Source organism: Neopelma chrysocephalum, unplaced genomic scaffold (assembly GCF_003984885.1).
Source record: "Neopelma chrysocephalum unplaced genomic scaffold, ASM398488v2 Primary Assembly neopelma1_60, whole genome shotgun sequence".
NCBI lineage: Eukaryota > Metazoa > Chordata > Aves > Passeriformes > Pipridae > Neopelma > Neopelma chrysocephalum.
This window is the reverse complement of record NW_020897715.1, coordinates 15,464,672-15,484,089: the sequence shown is the minus strand read 5'-3', so window position 1 is coordinate 15,484,089 and position 19,418 is coordinate 15,464,672. Positions and strand designations below refer to the sequence as shown.

The 19,418-nt window shown below is 36.8% G+C and overlaps 1 protein-coding gene across 9 annotated transcripts in view; it reads right to left on the bottom strand.

Annotated features, from left to right (window-relative positions):
* Window positions 1–19,418, bottom strand: part of STXBP5L (syntaxin binding protein 5 like) — a 195,825-nt gene that overhangs the window by 103,430 nt on the left and 72,977 nt on the right. For all 9 annotated transcript variants that reach the window (XM_027681261.1, XM_027681262.1, XM_027681265.1 and 6 more), the window contains exon 5: window positions 178–312. In XM_027681261.1, the coding sequence (XP_027537062.1) occupies window positions 178–312 (135 nt within the window). The remainder of the gene's footprint in view (window positions 1–177; window positions 313–19,418) is intronic.

Below are 19,418 nucleotides of genomic sequence, written 5' to 3'. Positions count from 1 at the left end.
AAATCTGAATTCTTAATGTCCTGGAAAAGCCCTGTTAGTACTGCAAATGCATTCCTTGAAATAAAAGGCTTTCAAAAGATTTGTTAATATTTGTAAAAACAAGTATTTCTTAAAAATTATTCTTAAGACAGCTATGAAAATGACCACAGACACAAATGAAAGAAAATCTGCACTTACAGTTCTATTGCCTTGTTCCACATGATAACATATCCCGAAAGAATGAAGGACTCAATATTTACAATGTGTGTATTTCCCCTCTCTGTTCCAACATACAGCCATTTACTTTGGAAAGGTAGATGGCAGTAAGTAATCCTGGAAAGGAAAAAAAGAAAACATCAAAAATTGTGACTGACTATCATGTCAACAATATTTTTTAACACTTTTACAGATAAAATAATTATTCTTTCCATTTTATAACTTGAGAAAAACATGCCTAGCAGGTGCAGCATTCTGAAGAATGTGCAAGTTTGGGGGGTCATCTCCTGAAAAATCACAAAAGAGAACATGAAACAAAATAGGGCTATCCTGTCTGCCTGTATTAAGGGCTGGGAAAAAGAGTCATATCACTTGAGCACTGAAGTAAGTCTATCTCCATGATACATAAATTGCACTTCGATAGTATCCAAGACGTTCAAGTTGGTTTTTCTTATTTTCTTTCTTAGAGTAAGCAATTTTTCTAGACGAACAAGCAGAAGTTAATGGATGTCAGTGGGATTCATGTTTTGTACAACAGAAGTGTAACACCATAATTCACACAAGTAAACATTCATTTATTTGATATCTGGGAGAGTAGTGCCCTAGATAAAAGCATTTATCAAAACTGAATTACCATAGAAGACACACTCATATTATTCTTACAAAATGATGAACCAATGCTATATTATCCTGGAAAGATGTCATGACAATTTCTCATGATAATACATAAAAGTTTTCACAGATGATGAATGACTAAATTCAGGTTTCTTTCATATTTTAGTTATACAGATATTCAAGCAAAGCTACATCTATATGAGATAAAAAAACATTTACTACTAAAATACAATGGAATGCATGCTACCTACAGAGACTAAAACTTAATCCAATCTTATGATACAGACTGGTGAATTTTGACAAAAAGCAGTTATTTTGTTTAGTTTGCCATAGGTTATTATATTTATCATTCATTTCCACAAGCAGGCTAATTTTCGCTTTTATGTACAAACTTGATTTTTTTTCATTCTTAACACCTTCCACCACTACAAAAGTAAAAACAGTATTTAAGAACATACATATTTAAAATTTTTCATTCTTATGGTACAGCAATCTTTCTGAATGTATTATAGAAGAGTGAGAGGAGTGTTGACTCAAGTGAGACTTAAGTATGATAAAGGTTTGTTCTATCCACCTGTACAGGGCTAAATTTTACCATTAGTTGTCTAATTTTGCAATAATTCCAGTGCCTTTAGTGGAAAGAGAACTAAGTTTTTTGAGAGAATTGTTTTGAAAATAGGAATTATATTTTAGTTATGTGTAACTGAAAATGCCTTTAAGCAGCAACATAGTACTTATACTGTGGGTGCAGTCAAATCAACACATGTTCAACAGAAACAGTTGCAGAAGGTATATGGCACCTACGTGGTCCTTACTGGAGTTAAAACTATTAGCTTTATTGTTCTGTTTATAACAGGTGCAAAGAACAATTCGTCCTTTTCACTTTGTAATTTTACAAATGCGAAGGTGTTTTTCACATATGACCTGATCCTTCTTAAACTAAACAACTCCAATTCTTTTGCTTTCTCTTCAGGTGCACCATTTCCTACACTGCTGGTTAAATTCATATTTAGTGAGATTTTTTTGTTCTATTTCTTTCATTTCTATACTAGCTCTACTTTTCTTTCTTGCACTGCAAAGCATATGGATGCTTTGTTAGGTCCCAGCCCATAAAAAACTTCCCTGGTTGATAAACCCTCTTAATCACGTCACATTTATGTTTGGTCAACACTTGTTTGTAGTAAACCATTAAATTACAGGAAGATAAAATAATTTTGACTTTGAAAGTGTTGAAAATGTATCTGTTCTAGGGACTGACAAAAAAGTCGTGAGTTACAACACGAACCCTAGTTGACTTGAAAGCTGTGACTCCAAATGCTTGCAGTTGTGTCATCAGACTAAGCAGGTTCAAGTCCTAGGACAATATTATTTTTCAGTACGGGGTACTGCAGAAAACTTGGTCTCTGATATTCAAGACTGAATCCAATACCTTGATTATGAATAAAGTTTCAAAATCACCTCAGATACCATATGAGACTGCTTTGGGCTGCTTTTCCTGATCCTTGGGAGTCCCTTCCAACTCAGCATATTCTGCGATTATGTGATTCTCCTTTTTGAAATTTGCTTCTAGGTTATGATCTCCCCATCAGACCAAGTGGGTGCCTAAATTCCCAGATATTGCATGTCCTCTGTTTGCCTGCCTTAGGTTAAATATTTCAAGAATATAATGCTCTAAGAGCAAGGTCCTACAGAAAGAGAAAAATTGGACTAAAGTATTAACTACTAATAAGTAGTTAGGCCATAAGTTACTAGACTTAGTTTCCTGCTGGTCTATCTGAAATCCCAGACACCACTTGGTACTAAGTCTGTATAAACAATATGAAGGACCAAAAGAGAGTTAGGTATTGCTAAAGAATGAAGAAAATGACCACAAATTTTCCTATTTTCCTAAGCTCAGCTACTTCCTCTTAAATAATTTAATTTTGTTCAAACAAATTTATGGGACAGCCAGATAAGAAATTAATCTGCATGTTCTTTCTTCCACAAAGAAAACTACCTTATGAGTCTTCATTGTTTACCCAAACTGTTTTTAGACATTACGAAATACAACCTACTACAATATGTGAGCTTATAAGAAAATGCTATTCCCTTACAGACAATCCAGATATGTAACAAACCTATTAGAGCATAGAGATTACTAGGCATTTTAATACAACATATTGCTAGGCTTCACCAAACAAAGCCATATGATTTTCATATTCTCAGAAAACTCTGCACTTCCCTGTAGTACTTTGATTTTACATTATGTAAATTAAATGCAAACTGCTTTATGTATTATTGACTTTTCACTTTTACAGAAAATATTAACTTGACTTTGAGGCTTAGAAGCTTTGAAGCAAGACTCAGATTTTTAACGAACATCTTCCATTTCAGTAAGTACTGAAATTACATAATGATTTCTTCAAGAGAAAACAATGAAGTCTCATACTGCAGTTTTCACTGTGGATCAAAGGTATTCTATTATATGACTCCATTAGTCATATATCCCACAAGCAAATTAAGATGTCCTTTGATGCCTTTACAAAAAAGACTCAATAAGCCAGAAAGAAAGAAAGAAAGGCTGTTTTCCTTCTTAAGAAGGTAGGGGTTGTAGTAATTTGTGCCAGGATGAAGTGCTTCTGACAAAATTTAATCAGATTGTCAATGTGATTGAGATAACATGGAACCCAATTAAATGAAGACCTGAGAATTTGGTCAGCGTTGATCACTTAACAGAAAGTCAGAAATGAGGACATTATACATTCTTAGCAGCAAACCACAATATGAGTCTTATTGATCTTTATAAGAAATAGTAAAAAACATTAATTGAGCCCAAAAAGGTGTTTCTATTCTGCCAGAATAGTCTGTAACACTGTATTGTTTTTTTCCAATGTATTCAAAGCACAAAAGAGGATATAGAATGTAATATCAAAAAAAATCAAGAGGTGTTAAATAAAACACCTAAATCACAATTTAAGAAAAACTCTTTTCCCAAAGTCCTGAAAACACTTCTAAAATTATGTAAGCAACATAAGAGAGAGAATGGAATAACTGAAAGAGGCATTGTCAAAAAATTGAACCTCATTTTAGAAAGGAATCTATTCTGACTAGCAAATCTTGAAAAGATATATTTTTCAGTAAATCACAGCACTTTACAGTCTAACAATAGTGGCCAAAAAAACCTCACTGCATATTAGTAGAATACCACAGTGTTAAAATAATTTAGAGTGCTATATTCTCTAAAGTACTAGTAAAAACTCTGAGATGACTTAAAATCATCTTTATTTTATTACATTAATCATATTTCTCTAAGAAAAATAAAAAACCAATTTGGATAACACTTTTTTCTGCCTCTGCTTTGTTATTTTCTTTTCTTATTTTTAGTATGAAAAATTTTGCTGGAACACTATTATTGGTGGAGAGGGGGGAGAGCTGCTGAAGGGGGGGGAGCAAAAATTGCATTTTTGTTAAAACGATAAACAGTTTTTCCAATTTAATTATTTAATTTCTCATTCCTTGACATCAAAACTGCAACTAAATTTCTCTGATGCCTTTTCCCTTTATACAGATAATCTTAAATATGGACAAGCACTCAACATGTGTAGCCCTTATGCCCAGCACTGACTGGAAGAAGAGTTCAGTTTCTCTAAGTTCCTACAGAAAACAAACATCAGCTTGAACTCCTTCTCAGAATCCTACCAAAATAAACTACACTGTCCAGGTTCTCAGACAATATGGAAATCTTATGGATTTACAGGGAAAGAAAATGGTGAAACATAAAGGAGCGTTAACTTGGGAATATGAGAAGCTGACAGGAAGGAAGCCCAGCAGCTGCAAGGCACACCAGTCATGGTGCTGGGCTAGCTCTCTGCTCTCTGTGACTACTGAGGTATAGCCACTGTCTTACGTCCAATTTACAGTGCATTGTCCCAGCATGGATGAATTCAGCTGCTGAGAAAGCTGATCACCTTCTTAAGTAGGTTATGCAAATCAGAAATCTACCTTTTCGTTACTGTTATCATGGATCCCCTTCTGACTTGAGGAATTTTCTTCAGAATTCTCTGGTGCTTCCAGTACTCTCCACTAATTTATGCTATTTCCTTCATCTGGTCATAACCACATAACCACTGTTCTCTTGCCACCTGATAGACTGGCCATCATTCCTGGTACTAGCCAATGACTGGCTGATGTTCTGTCAGGTCCTCTTTCAAAGCAGGTCTTTTTTGGGAGGAATTTGCGGCCTGTATAGCTGTCAATGAATATTGACAACAGGGGAAAACCACTGCATAAGCCCTGCCGTTCCTTCTTGACTTCTGCAGGATTTCTTCTCCTCAACAATGGAAATTACAGTTGCTGTAAAGTCACAGGGTGCCTCGTGACTTTCTATCAGTCCTCATCTCCCTCCTTTCACCCAACTCATTTTCTTCCCTCATACTCCCTTAATGTTTTGGTATTTTTGAACAGTAGTAATACAAAACAAAGAAGACCATAGTGTTCTAGTGCCCCTCCTTCTCCAGTAGCTTTCTGAGGCAGTTTCTGGATAGCCAGCATTCTCAGAAAGCGTAAGTTTGCTCTTCTGTCAGTTCAGAAGGGAATGTTCGAGCTGAGATTATCGCTTTAAGTCATGAAATGCATACAAGGAGATATAGACAGATATTCAGGCAAAGCAATTTATAGCTGACCAGAAGTGCCTAAACAGAAGCAGAGTTTAAAGCTATAGACAATGAAGAAAAGGAGTTATTTCCAGCAGATCAAGCAAAGGATGTAAATGATGAGCTATTTGGTCTCTGGAGGTATTTAATCTTCTCCCTGGACTATATATGAATGTAGAGTTCATCAGCTATATACGACTCGTAAAAAACATGTACAGTAACAGCAATTCTAGCAGCCTGCCATCCACATGATGTGATGTGTTTGCAGCAGATGGTTGTGCAGTTCCCCAGGTAAATGTGAGCCGGGTCTGTGCATAGTAATAATAACAGTGTTTCCCCTGCAACACGGAGTGTTGTTATATATCAGAAAGTCCTAGGAAGGCAGAAATCCAAGATGAACTCCATTACCAGGAATACCAATGTATAAATGAAACTCTTATTTTAACTTGCTTGAAGTTTATGCAGTGTTTAGGGCTGACATAAGAGGACAAGAAATACTTTAAATAACTAACTGGCATGACTAACAGTCAAATGAAATATAGAGCAGTGCAATATATCGGGACAGTTTTTTTTCTTTCAGGGTCTTGGTGATATTATATCACAACATGAAACTTTCTCCTTTTCAAACTGGATTCTTCAAATACCACACAACATAATTTCAAAAATTTATAGTAACCCTACACACGCAGATCCTAGCAGAAAGTGAATGAACCAAGGATGCCTTTGAGATTGATACTTGTGGTCCACATGTTTTTTATAAGTGCGATTTAGTTTTAGTTTCAATTTAAATTTAGGAAAATCTTCTGTTTCACATGTATTTTTTGCTAGCATCATCAGTTAACATTTATTTTGAACTAAAATCTATTAGTTCATCTTATTTTATGTTTTAATTATGCAGAAGAAGTGAAGTAGAACTAAAACCACACTGTTCATAAATCGCATTAGATCCCTAGATCCTGGTGGCAGCATAACAAAGGGTAAAGTCCATTGTTATTTAGGGATATCTGGACACAAGAGGAATATTAAGGTAAATCATATTCTTAAAATATTGCATCAGCATTTCTGTCTCTGTATTTTTTCCAATTGCGTGTTATACAGACTGCTCGAATATTTTTTGTTTTAAGACTATCACAGAATCCCAGAATCCCAGAATATTCTGAGTTGGAAGGGACCCACAAGGATCATAGCGTCCAACCCTTAAGCCTGCACACAACCACCTCCAGAAGTCACATCGTGTGCCTTAGAATATTGTCCAAATGCTCCTTGATGTGTCAGGCTTGGTGCTGTGACCACTGCCCTGGGGAGCCTGTTCCACTATCTGGGTGAAGAACCTTTTTCTAATATTCAACCTAAACTTCCCCTGACACAATTCAGGCCATTCCTTTGGGTTTTGTCACTGTTCACCAGAGAGAAGAGATCAGCGCCTGCCCCTCCTCTTCCCCTCACAAGTTGTAACTGCAATGAGGTCTCCCTTCAGTCTCCTCCAGGCTGAACAGACCAAGTGCCCTCAGCCATTCCTTATATGGCTTCCCCTCAAGGCATTTCACCATCTTTGTTGCCCTCCTTTGGACACTCTCTAATAGCTTAATATCTTATATTGTGGTGCCCAAGACCGCACACAGTATTCAAGGTGAGGCCTCACCAGGTCAGAGCAGAGCAGGACAATCCCCTTCCTTGGCTGGCGATGCTTTACCTGCTGCCCCCCAGGACACGGTTGGTCCTCCTGGTTGCCAGGGCACTGCTGACTCACATTCAACTTGCCATGGACCAGGACTTCCAGGTCCCTTCCCACGGCACTGCTTTCCAGCATCTCATTCCCCAGTCTGTCCGTACATCCAGGGTTGCCCCATCCCAGGTGCAGAATCCAGCACTTTCCCTTGTTGAACTTCACATGGTTGGTGATGGCCCTGTCCTCTAATTTGTCAAGGTCTCTCTGCAGGGCCTCCCTGCCTTTGAGGGAGTCAACAGCTCCTCCCAGTTTTGTGTCATATGCAAACTTCCTGAGTACCCCTTCCAGTCCTGCCTCCAAGTCAGTTATGAAGATGTTGAAGAGCACAGGGCCTAAGATGGAGCCCTGTGAAACTCCACTAGTGACAGGTCACCAGTCTGATGTTACCCCATCGACTATTACCCTCTGTGCTCGACCTGTGAGCCAATTGCTTACCCACCAAATGATGTGTTTATCCAGCTGTGGGCTGGACATTTTATCCGGCAGGATACTGTGAGAGACAGTACCAAAAGCTTTACTGAAATCCAAAAGGATTGTGTACTATAGTGCATAAACTGCAAATAAAGGTTAGGACAGGACTGGGGATGAAGAGTATCTAATGAGGAGTGTAATAATTAGAACTTAATTCTATTTTTCCATGAAATTTGGAGCTATGTGACTATTCAATTTATAACTACTCAGTGAATAATCTCTAGCAATAAATTCTAAACTTATTGATGAAAGTCACAAACTATTTACAATTAAAAACTGTGAAACAAATAATCATTTAGCTCACACACAAATGTGCTTATTTCCTGACTGAACTATCAATACCTGCAAATTGTAGTACCACTTGAAGACATTACTTCAGCTTAGTCCTTGCAAAGTCATCTGTAGAGATCAATGTTTTAAAGAAAGAGCCAGTAAAGTTAATTGCTTTACATGAGGCAACACATTCCCTGCGAAGAAACCTGAATGAAACATGGAGTCAAAGCAATGGTAACTCTTCTAGTGCTATACATCTGAGTGCCAAGGTCCCTTTCAAACTTGGTATGTCAGGGTATTCATTTTACCCAGTCTGTCCACAGAACAGTTTTATTTATCTTTATTCTGTACTTCTTTAGATACAAGTATTAATTACAGTCATTGCTGCTTGTACAACAGCAGTAATTTAATTTGTATATTGGAATATAAGAAATAAAACTTTGGGGTTCCTCTCTTCTGTTTACTACTGATTTAATCTGAAATAACCCTAAAAGCCTGAAGTTAGGCCCATTCTTGATTTGGGAGCTTACTATTTCAAATGAATTTGCAATCACAATTGTAATTAATAGTTTACAGCATTTCATAAATACTTGTTTTAAGATACAAATACTTATGTTAACCATAAAAAACATTAGTGCAGCAACTATATGAACATTTGTATTGGTTGTCAACATAAATTATTTACAAGCAGTTAACTCAAACTTGAACTTAGAACAAATCAAAAAGCATTAGATGTTAGATGCATTGTTTGATCAAATTAGTAAACCTGGAGATCTCCCTTGAATAAAGATTGAATTTATGAGGTTATTACAAGCCCTTTACAAGGACAAAGTGCAACTGGTCCTTGGGTTGTTTCCAGTTTTATAACTAACCTAGTTCTTATAACTAATCTTCTTACAACTCCATAGAGGGTCAGCCTGGCCTGTTCAATGTGCCATAACAGATACAAAAAGACAGCTGCACTATAACTTCCTATAATATAAGTATACAGGCATTTAAATTCACACCCTCAAAAACTTAAAGGTTATCTGCTGTAGCACTGCATCATGTTACTGGGCACTACTGGAGCTCAAGATCAACTTAAAAGTCACTCTTGAAATCCCAGTGTACAAGGGCATGACGACCTTTGTAGCCTATGTTACTAATAACTGTCTCATTTTCAGGGTGACAGAAAATTACTTTCCTTTCTTTTGGGCAAATGCACAGCAAAGAGACACCATCTTTTGTCAACTCCCTTTTATGGTTTTGAATGCAAATTCATTGGGATGTGTTACCTGTAGGAGCAGGATCACTGACAGTGACAGTGGCATACTCTCCCTGGCTAGATCTCTAGTACTGTATTACACAACAGTAACGCTGTGGATTGAACAGGTGTAACATAAAGACTTGGACCCAAGAAAAAAAGACAAAGAAATTACATGAAATGTGCTTCCTTTAAGAGAAATAGATGCTGGAAGAAACCAGCATACTTTTCATTGTCTTCTAGTTTGTTTCTGATGCCGACTCAAGGTCATTAGACAACAAAGATGAGAATAAAAACTCCACAAAATCAGTGAAGTGAGCGAATTAATGAAATGGGGTTGGCAGACTCTTGTTTTCATTTTTGGGGAAAGATAATGTACACAATCTTTCTCTTTTCTACTGGCGTGTGAAATCACTATTTCTCATTTATAGTACTTCATTTGTCCTCCATAAATTTCTTTGAAGGTTAAGTAAAAATGGGTTTGTAATACCAAGCACAGTGACAGTGATATGTAATACAGAGCATGATAAGAGCCACTGAATTTCTTAGCAATGAAGGAAAGCCAAATAACAAAGGATGGAAGAGGGAGATGGTATTCTCAAAAGATAAAGTTTTTGATTTGTCGATTTCATTGATTTTGTAGCAATTGCATTAAAAAACCCCAAACACCATAGTTACAAAAAAGTAAATTGATATTTAGCTCAAAGATGAAAGGTTGAAACTTCTTTTCAGTTAAACAGTTTGGTTTCACAAGCTTTTAGAAAAGTAAACTAAAGATATGTTAGCATTTAATCCTCTGCTAGCTGCAAAATACTCAAATCTGTGTTTGTCAGATATTCTTATTAAAGTAAGTTTAAAACCTATTTTATGTCAACATCAATCAAGTTATTTTGAATGACACTCTGCAGTCAAGATAAGACTGAAATACTGAAATTGACTTCAATGTAAAAAAAAATTGCATTTTTACATGTGTATGCTTTTTCTGTGTATACACACTTTTTCTTAACAACTTCTATCAATTAAAATCATGTAGACTTATTGGAGACCAGCTGTTCTCATTTGTTACGCTTCAGTAGACAGAGACTCTATGATTAATGATCCTTGTTTTTCTGCAATCTGTAGTCTCTCTTCTCTTCCTGCTCATGTACTGTTTAATGATATAATCTCAACACTGACATTACTAGCTCTATTTCTGATTTACTGGAATAATGCCCAGAGTTTATTGTGACAGAAGGAAAAGTATCCTAAATCATTGCATTGGGTTCTTGCTTGAAGCTGACGTGCCTGGGCAGAAAAGAAGTGGTGTGGTTTCCAAGTACCAAATTACTTACTGCAACAGAACGGATGCATGTTCCTCACTGCTTTAAGTTATGACCGGAAATCTAATATAACAAAGGTCAAAGGCTAGATCTGAAGAGAACTATGAAAGATGTTTCAAAACTCTAATTTGAGAACTGTAGCAAGCTGAAAATTCCAATGGATAATGTAGACTGTTTATACTGTCTGAACTTGTTTAAATTTTAAAAGGTATCTTTTTTTTCTTGTCTAATATAACTATGTGTGATATGAGGTAGATGATGCATTTTTGTATTGCAGTATTGGGCTTCTGATTTTTTATGACTAAGAAAGACCATGAAACACAATTTCTCAATGTATAGCTGTGTATATATATATTTTAAATTTTCCTATCCAAACCTGGCCTTAGAGCGATTTGGCAACACAGCTGCTATGTGAAAACAGCATAACGTTACCCTGTGTTTTCTCAGAAAAGCATAAATCCACTGACAAACATACTTTATTTTCTACAAAGCATTAGAAACAACAAGCACACTGCTCAGCATACGATGTAAGGTTTGGCAGGATATAGCAACATTATGTCTATCGCTAAAGGATTTTTTCTTGAGGAAAGAAACCAACACAGAAGTTACCCAGGCAGACAATCAGAGGTGGCCAGGTGACATAAAAATAAAATAATTCTGGACATGTTTTTCTTCCTTATTGAAGTAAAAACAAAACTTCACAAAGATGTTTTGCAAAATGGACTTTTGAATAGATACCTTTTTCTCAGAGGAATAATAGAAGGAACTATGGCCAGGGTGACACAGGACGAGGTAGATTGGAAAAGAGGGTTTGTCAGGCCAGAGGTTCCTCTAGTCCCTATACTGTTTTTAAGTCCTCAAGTAATTGTAATTGTTCTAGCTACGCATTTTTCTCCAGCAGTTCTATCAGTTATAATGACTTCATGTATGTGTGTGTGTGGTGACTGGTTGTAAGTCATCTCTAGGGTTTTTTTGGCCCTTCTGCTATCAAATACAGCTGCTATTTCTGAAAGTAATTCATATATAGCAATTAGCCATTTTCTGTTAACCTTTTTTTAATGCACCAATGTGAGGACAATGTGAATTGATTTCCAATTCATTGATAACCATTAAATAGAAAAATATTTGGCAAATTATTCATCACATTTTGTCATGTGTTTTCTTAAGTCGCAGATACATGCTTCTAAAACAAAGATATGTACATGTAACCAATGCCAAATAGCAACTGATTATTTTCTAAGTAGTTGCCAAAAATCAAATTACTATATACTGTGAGCTGATGTTATTATTGCAAATTTTAAGGTTTCATTATGGAAATGGAACCTTTATGTACAGAGCTGTGCAAAAAAAAAAAATCTTAAATATCTTAAAAAGCTCTATTTACCCTCAGAAAAGCTGTTTAAAAAACAGATATAAAAGCAGATACTGTGGCATAATGCATTTAAGGACATTTTTAATATAACTGAAATTGAAAATAATATTGGCAGAATCCTGGTGGACTAAAAATTCCTTTCAGGAAAGACTTTGAAAGTCGCCATTAAAAAAGAATAAAAATTCTTAAATTCAAGGTTGGATATGGACATAAATAGAGATCCTTCTAATATTCTAGAATGAAAAATCTGACCAATCATGCTCTTATCTATGATGTTGTGACTGTAATGTTATTACTACTTGCTCATATATACTTGAAAATACACACTAACTACGGTTGAAAAAGACACGTTTTGGAAAATTGTAGCAAACATGAAAGGTAGGTTTACCAAAGGCAGACTATTTCAAAATATACCAGTTATATGAAATATAGCATATGTCAAAACTCAATACAGCATTTATAAAAACCATCACTATAAAATCCTATTTTAATGTCTATTTTCCACTTGATTTTACTGGAAAAGGAAATATTTTATTGGATATTTGAGAGATTTTCAAGTATTAGTTTTACAGCTGTTGTAATTTCACAAGTGATTTTGGTACTAATACTAATGAAACCTCTTAGGAACACTATATTACAGAGGAAGGACAATCGAATGAGTGAAGTACAAGAAATGGAATTAAATTTAAAATGCAAAGGGCACAGCCTCAAACTTCAAGGAACTTCCACTTTAGGTTTGGAGCTCATGATACAGAAGTGATGGAAAAAGATAATTTTAATTTTGCTTGTCTTGCTTTGCTTCCACATTTAAAGGCTTGCACTGAAAACCAGCACATTCCCTGCCAGCTAGATATACATCAGGGAAGAAGTGTAATTTGTGTATTAGTCAATCACAGCAAGACCACAAACACTGATAAGATGAAGCCACACAAGAGGAAGATGCCATTTTTGCATGAATCAGTAAACATATTCCTGCAGAGATTACAAAAGAAAATGGTATTGTCAATGGCCACAGTACAGATGGGACCCTATCTAGAATATGTTTCCTTGATGAATCATCAGCTCAGAGAAAACTGATATGAGAAGAAGGGCCCAAAGGAAAGGAAAGGGAATGAAGACAAAAATTTTTAAAGGAAAACACAGAATCTTAATTTTTGTAGTGAAAAAAACCCAACCAAAAAACCCCCAGGTTGTGAATGTATGTCAATGAGCTGTTTGCCTGCAGAGACAAAATATTTAGAATGCGTGACAATGTCAATACCAGAATATCATAAACAGGAAAGAAGAGCCATAAAAATAAATCTGGTCTTGAACCTGGAAGGTTTCTTGCCATCAGAAGAATGAAATGGACGTGGAACAATATTCATGAATAGCAAATAGTAGATTTAAGCTTGAAGTTATATAACAGTGTAACAGTCTGGACTGTTGCATGCAGAGGAGATGATCCATGCATCACTCAAACTGAGCAGGCACCTGGGGCCACTTGTGCAGCCACTTGTGGTCTCCAGGCTGTGCTGTGCTGTATGAAACCCTTGGAAGCTGGATAAACAGAGCCAGCTCATTGTCACAGAGAAGCCTGCAGGCAGCTCCCGCTCGGTGGTTGCACCACCTTCATCTAACAGTGCAGGGGGAAGTTTTAGTGTTAATGTCTGACAGTAGGAGTAATGCATACAGTTGTGTGCATTACAAGAAAATCCTATAATAACTTGAATGAATAAAATGGGGTAACACTATGTATGAATGGGGCCTGCACAGCCTGCTGGCTGAAGGACTGTGGGATGATGCACAACTCAGGGTTCCCAGCATCTACAGAGATGTAGGATTTCCTATGCTACTCTCTCATTCTTTGTACTGCTAGCTATAATAAATTGCATTTTGAGCTATGACTTACAGTCTTGAGTGCCTTTCTTACCAGGGTCATAAGATGTTTTGTATCTCTTAATAAAGACAAATTCAACTTGTTTATTATATGAAGGGAGGTATATGAATTGTCTGGTGTGCAACTAGGCCTTCACTAAGAGGCCCATATGTTTAAGATCTATTAAAAAGAAAATTTTAGGAATCACCTGAGTTTTCATTCTAATTTATCGGAATTGCATAGTCTCATAAATCTCTCAAATCTGTTGATTCTTGGTATCAATGAAAAAATCTATGTTTTGCATTTTTGCTTTGTTGATTGTTTAGCTAATGTGTGTTGAAGACAAAAAAAAAAAAGTGCTCGTGCTTGATTTCTTTTCATGACCAAGACATTCTTCATTTCAGCTAGATTGCATGCCACCTTTCCAGGACAAATTCGTGGCTCTCATTGATCCTACAGGTCAAGTGTGCTATGAAATATTCTGTAAGATGATGTAAGACCTGAAAAAAGAATGCTATTTTTTACTTTTTATTTTTTTTAATGGAGAAGACAGAAGCATGTGGTAGCTACATGGACATGATTTGGGTCAGTCTCACCAGAGAAACTTCCCAGTCTTTTGTCTTTCTGAAGTAACATCTGACAATGTTCATTTTCCTGCCCTGCAGTACTAAGGCCCTCTAGATCAAAGTTTTTTGTGAGCTTCAGGAATCTTTTCAAGCTCAATAAGTGCATGAAAACATTGGTTTTTGAAACACCTGAGCATCATTCTTTCAAAAGTGACGGATGCTGATGCAAGACCATGCCACACATATATAACCAACCAACCAACGAAAAACCAACAAAAACCAACAAAAACCCCCCCAAACCCCAAAAAACCTGCAGAAGAAAGCTTTTTGAAATCTTCTTCAAGATGTGGAAGTGAATGCCAATTGCATGGCTTCTTTTGGTTTCCTCATTTTTTTCCATCATCAACCTGAGAGAATTTACATCCTTTTCAGAACCCAGAAACTGTGGCAGGTTTTATGGTGAAATAGTGCTTTACATTTGAATTCAATGGTTCTTTGGAAGAGTGAAATGCTGGACCACACCATGTGATCAGAGCCTGTTTTGTGGTATAGCATGGCTGTGCAACTGCACTGAATTGTTTTCATGCTTGATGGCAGATCTCTGACTAATTTAAAAGTACATAAACAATACAGAGTTTGCAGTTATACAATATTAACTGGGAGGTTCATTTACGAGCAGGCAAGCTATCACAGGAATTCAGTTCCTTGAACAGCCAATGAGGCAGGTAATCTACCTAAAGTAACTCACAAGTCCCTATCACACAAGTAAACAGATACAGGTACTGCTGAGACTGCTCAGCCAGTCACCACTATAATTCAAGAGCCTCTTGCTGTCATTTTGATGAGGTTTATCTGCAAAGGGGAGACCAAATATTTAAAATGCTCTTAACAACACAGGATACAAAATCCTGCAAAGATACAGCAAGACAAAGAGACAAAGATACAGCTACTCTCACAAAAGAGTATAGACCTTATTAAAAAATAGCTTTAGTACTCTCAATCACCTTGTTCAAATACTGCAAAATCTCAGCTGTAAGAGTCAAGTTTCTAATCAATAGGAAGTTATAGCTAACACAATTGCTCTAAAAGTCACCCACTTAAAAGGCTCCTCTTCCTCTGTGCCAGCATACCCTTAACACTGAATAAATGTCACAGATTAGAACCTCAAAGCCAGTTGTACAGATTGTGTCCCCTGGTGATTCTCCTGCAGAAGGGCACTTATGGTATTGTCATGGTATCAGTGCAGAGGGCATGCAGATGGATTTAAAGACCCAACAGAACTCGTATACTGTGTTCATATATGCTAAGTCAGTGGATAAGCTGTTGTGGCTTATTTGTTACACGCCAGTTAGCACTGGCTAAAAAAAGAAAGAGAGAAGGGATTATTCCCCACGTCAGTTGACACAACTGAACCAGCTCAGCTTCAGAATGACAGAATAACTGTGTTCACAAGTGAAAGTAGTGCCCGCAGGCCTAAAGGACCTGGATTTCACACTGTAATGCTTGCTGGTTTTCCTATCCCAGCTGCACTAATCTTAAACAGGAGTATATAAACTGTTGTGTATTTAAAGCTGTACTTTCTGAAGTCTGTTCTCATTATAATAAAAATAATTTAGACCTATAATAGTTTTCAATGATTTTACTTAATCCTAATGTTCTTTGCAGCAGGTAGAGACAGTGTCGAGTTCCAGTAGCTGGGTTATTTATCTTGCCTAAAACACCTAGTGAAGATGAATGTGGTATCTCCTATGACATCAAGGAAGGAAAAGGAGGCACTAAAGTATGGAAGGTGTCCATAATGTTAACCTTTAAAAATACTGAGAAGATTCTTATAGAGTGTTTCCAGAGATTAAAAAGTTTTACCTATCTATCGTATTCATAAAAGCAACAGCGAATCATATATTATCAACCATATGCTACAGTCAAGCATGTCTATGAGAAACTCTTATCATTACAGCTCATGGTATGAGGCCAAGTTTACATTTTTATCTTCTTGAAGGTTCTTAATGCAATGTATCACACTCCAATATAGCAATAGGAATTTAAGATGATTACCTTATATTTTGATACATGGCAAAACCATATAATTTGCTAAAAAGTCCAGAGCATTACACTGTAAAACAAAAACATCTGCCATTATATCTCCCCAGTGTTCCTTCTACACTTGCTCCAAAGAGATATTCAGTAAAGGAACAGTGAATTATGATACAAATTAATATTGATAATGTTGCATCATCATTAGTGTAGCAATAGTTCAGAAGAAGAAAAAAATAAATCTGGAGAAGCTGCGAACTCTGATTTAATGGTTATAAAAGTGCAATTTGTCAGTGAATTATTATTCATAAAACATTCAGTGTCTTAATACCGAATGCTACACATTAAGTGAAAGACAACTAGTGTGCTTTAAGAGTTCTTTGCTCTTTATAACTATGTTGTTACCAACAGACAAAGAAAAAAACAAATGCCTTTTATTTTTATGGGAGGGAAATGGGGGATATATTTGTATGTATGCTCTCTGGGAAATTTGACTCAAGTAATTGCAAAGACACTGCTAAGAGCAGATTTTAGTCCATTATCCTGCAATCTTAAATGTCAAGAAGCAGAAGTAAATTGCAAATTAAACAGTTAAACAATATGATGACTGGTGCACTGAGGAATAGTCAAAGACTTAAGCAGCATTCAACCAGTTGTACAGTTCATGCATCAAATACCATAAAAACCCACAATAAACTATTAAACTATTAAAATATTAGAACTTTAAGTGCATTGTATTACATCAGTTCATGAAATCTGCCATTTGTTCAAAAATCTAAACCAAACAGTGCATCAAGGTGACAAACATACTCTATGAATAAAATTACAAATTTTATAAACCCTCAAGAGAGATGTGCAAATAGAAAAATTTGAAAAAATGAAGTGCTTGGAAAAAAACCCCAAACAACCAGAAGCTTATGGCAGTGCTAGAGAATCTCGAGAAGAAATGAACTACCTACAATGTTCTTTCTTTGTACATAATGAAAACTCTTTTTTAACTTAAAACTGGACTTGCTTCTTTGACAATATAATATAGCAGGATATTTGCCTCATAGCCTTTGATGTGTTAATAAAAATTATTTAAATGGCAGTAATTGAACCAGTTACTTAAAATATGTATAAAAGAACTAGTAGTATTTTTTTTTTTACTCACAACTTACTAGATTTTGACATGTATTTTAGTGTGGGGGGCACCCCGGGCAGGTGCCGTGGTGGCCCCCCTTCTGACCAGCACCCTGGGCAGACTAATACCCACTATAGTAGAACTTCTACCTGAAAGCCAATGTGGTTTCAGAGCCAACAGGAGCACCACAGACATGGTATTTGTTCTCAGACAACTGCAAGAGAAGTGTAGGGAACAGAACAAAGGTCTCTATGTAACCTTTGTCGATCTCACCAAGGCTTTCGATACTGTGAGCAGAAAAGGTCTATGGCAGATTTTGGAACGCTTAGGTTGTCCCCCCAAGTTCCTTAAAATGATCATCTCACTTCATGAGGATCAGCACGGCCAAGTCAGATATGACAATGCACTTTCTGAGCCCTTTCTAACAGCTAATGGTGTGAAACAAGGCTGCGTCCTTGCACCAACCCTATTCACAGTCTTTTTCAGCATGATGCTCCAAAGGGCCACGGCAGACCTCAATGATCAGGACGGTATCTACATTCGATACCATTCTGATGGAAGCCTTTTCAACCTAAGGCGACTGAAGGCCCATACTAAGACCTTAAACCATCTTGTCCGGGAGCTGCTTTATGCTGATGACACTGCCCGTGTGGCCCACACAGAAGCAGCTCTGCAGCATTTAACATCCTGCTTTGCAGACGCTGCTGAGCTCTTTGAGCTGGAAGTCAGCTTAAAGAAGACAGAAGTTCTCTATCAACCAGCACCTCAGGAAGTTTTCCATCATCCCCATATCACCATTGGTGAATCAGAGCTCAAATCAGTCCAGCAGTTTAATTACCTAGGCAGCCTCATCTCCTCGGATGGTAAGATTGACGGAGAGATTGACAAGAGGTTAGCAAAGGCATATAGTGCTTTTGGAAAGCTTCATAAAAGAGTTTTGCGAAATAAACACTTGAAGAAAAGTACAAAGATCAGTGTTTACAGAGCCATAGTGCTGTCTACTCTCTTATATGGTTCCGAATCATGGGTCATCTACTGCCACCACCTGCGACTCTTAGAACGCTTCCATCAACGCTGCCTCTGTACAATCCTAAACATCCACTGGTCAGATTATGTGACCAATACATCTGTTCTTGAACAAGCAGCAGTCACAAGTAATGAGGCCATGTTGTTGAGAACACAGCTGTGCTGGGCAGGGCACGTCTCAAGGATGAAGGAGTACTGTCCCTAAGATCTTGCTTTATGGTGAACTTGCCACCGGCTGCCACATGAGAGGAGCCCCAAAGAGAAGATACAAGGACTCCCTGAAACAACATCTCAGCCTTGGCCATATTGATTAACATAACTGGTCTACTCTGGCCTCCAATCGGGAGGTCTGGAGACACACCATCTATAACGCTGCTGATGCTTTTGAGAAAGCACGCAGGATCACCCTTGAGGAGAAAAGACAACGCAGAAAGAATCGTGTCTTGCAGAATTTACCACCTAAGGAGTCTTTCTGCTGTGCCTTTTTCAACCGGACGTGTCTATCTCGTATTGGCCTTTTTAGCCACCAGTGCGCTTGTAACAAACGTGGGTAGAGTCCTTCCCAAATTTTCGTTCACAAAGCCTAGCCATGATGATGACTAGATTTTGATAGAAGGCAGTATAGTTAGCCATGAATTTGTTACAAATAACTACATTCTCAGTTCCTATTTAAACCTCAGTTCAAAAATATCATTAGAGAAAATTTGGTTTTAAGCAAAGTTTTTTAGTATTCCAAATAACTTGCTTGCAAATATTTTGCCCAGTGTTTCAGGATGTCAGAGGAAAAGGAAAATTTAGGTAAACATGATGACAAATGTTTTGTTCTTAACAAAGCCCAAATGCATGTGAATTTATTTTATCAAGAAATTCTGATAAAATACTGACCAAGATACCATGTTACTTTCTTTGAAGAGAAGGCAAACAGAGATGAACAGAGACTGCATTTTTATAAACCTTGATTCC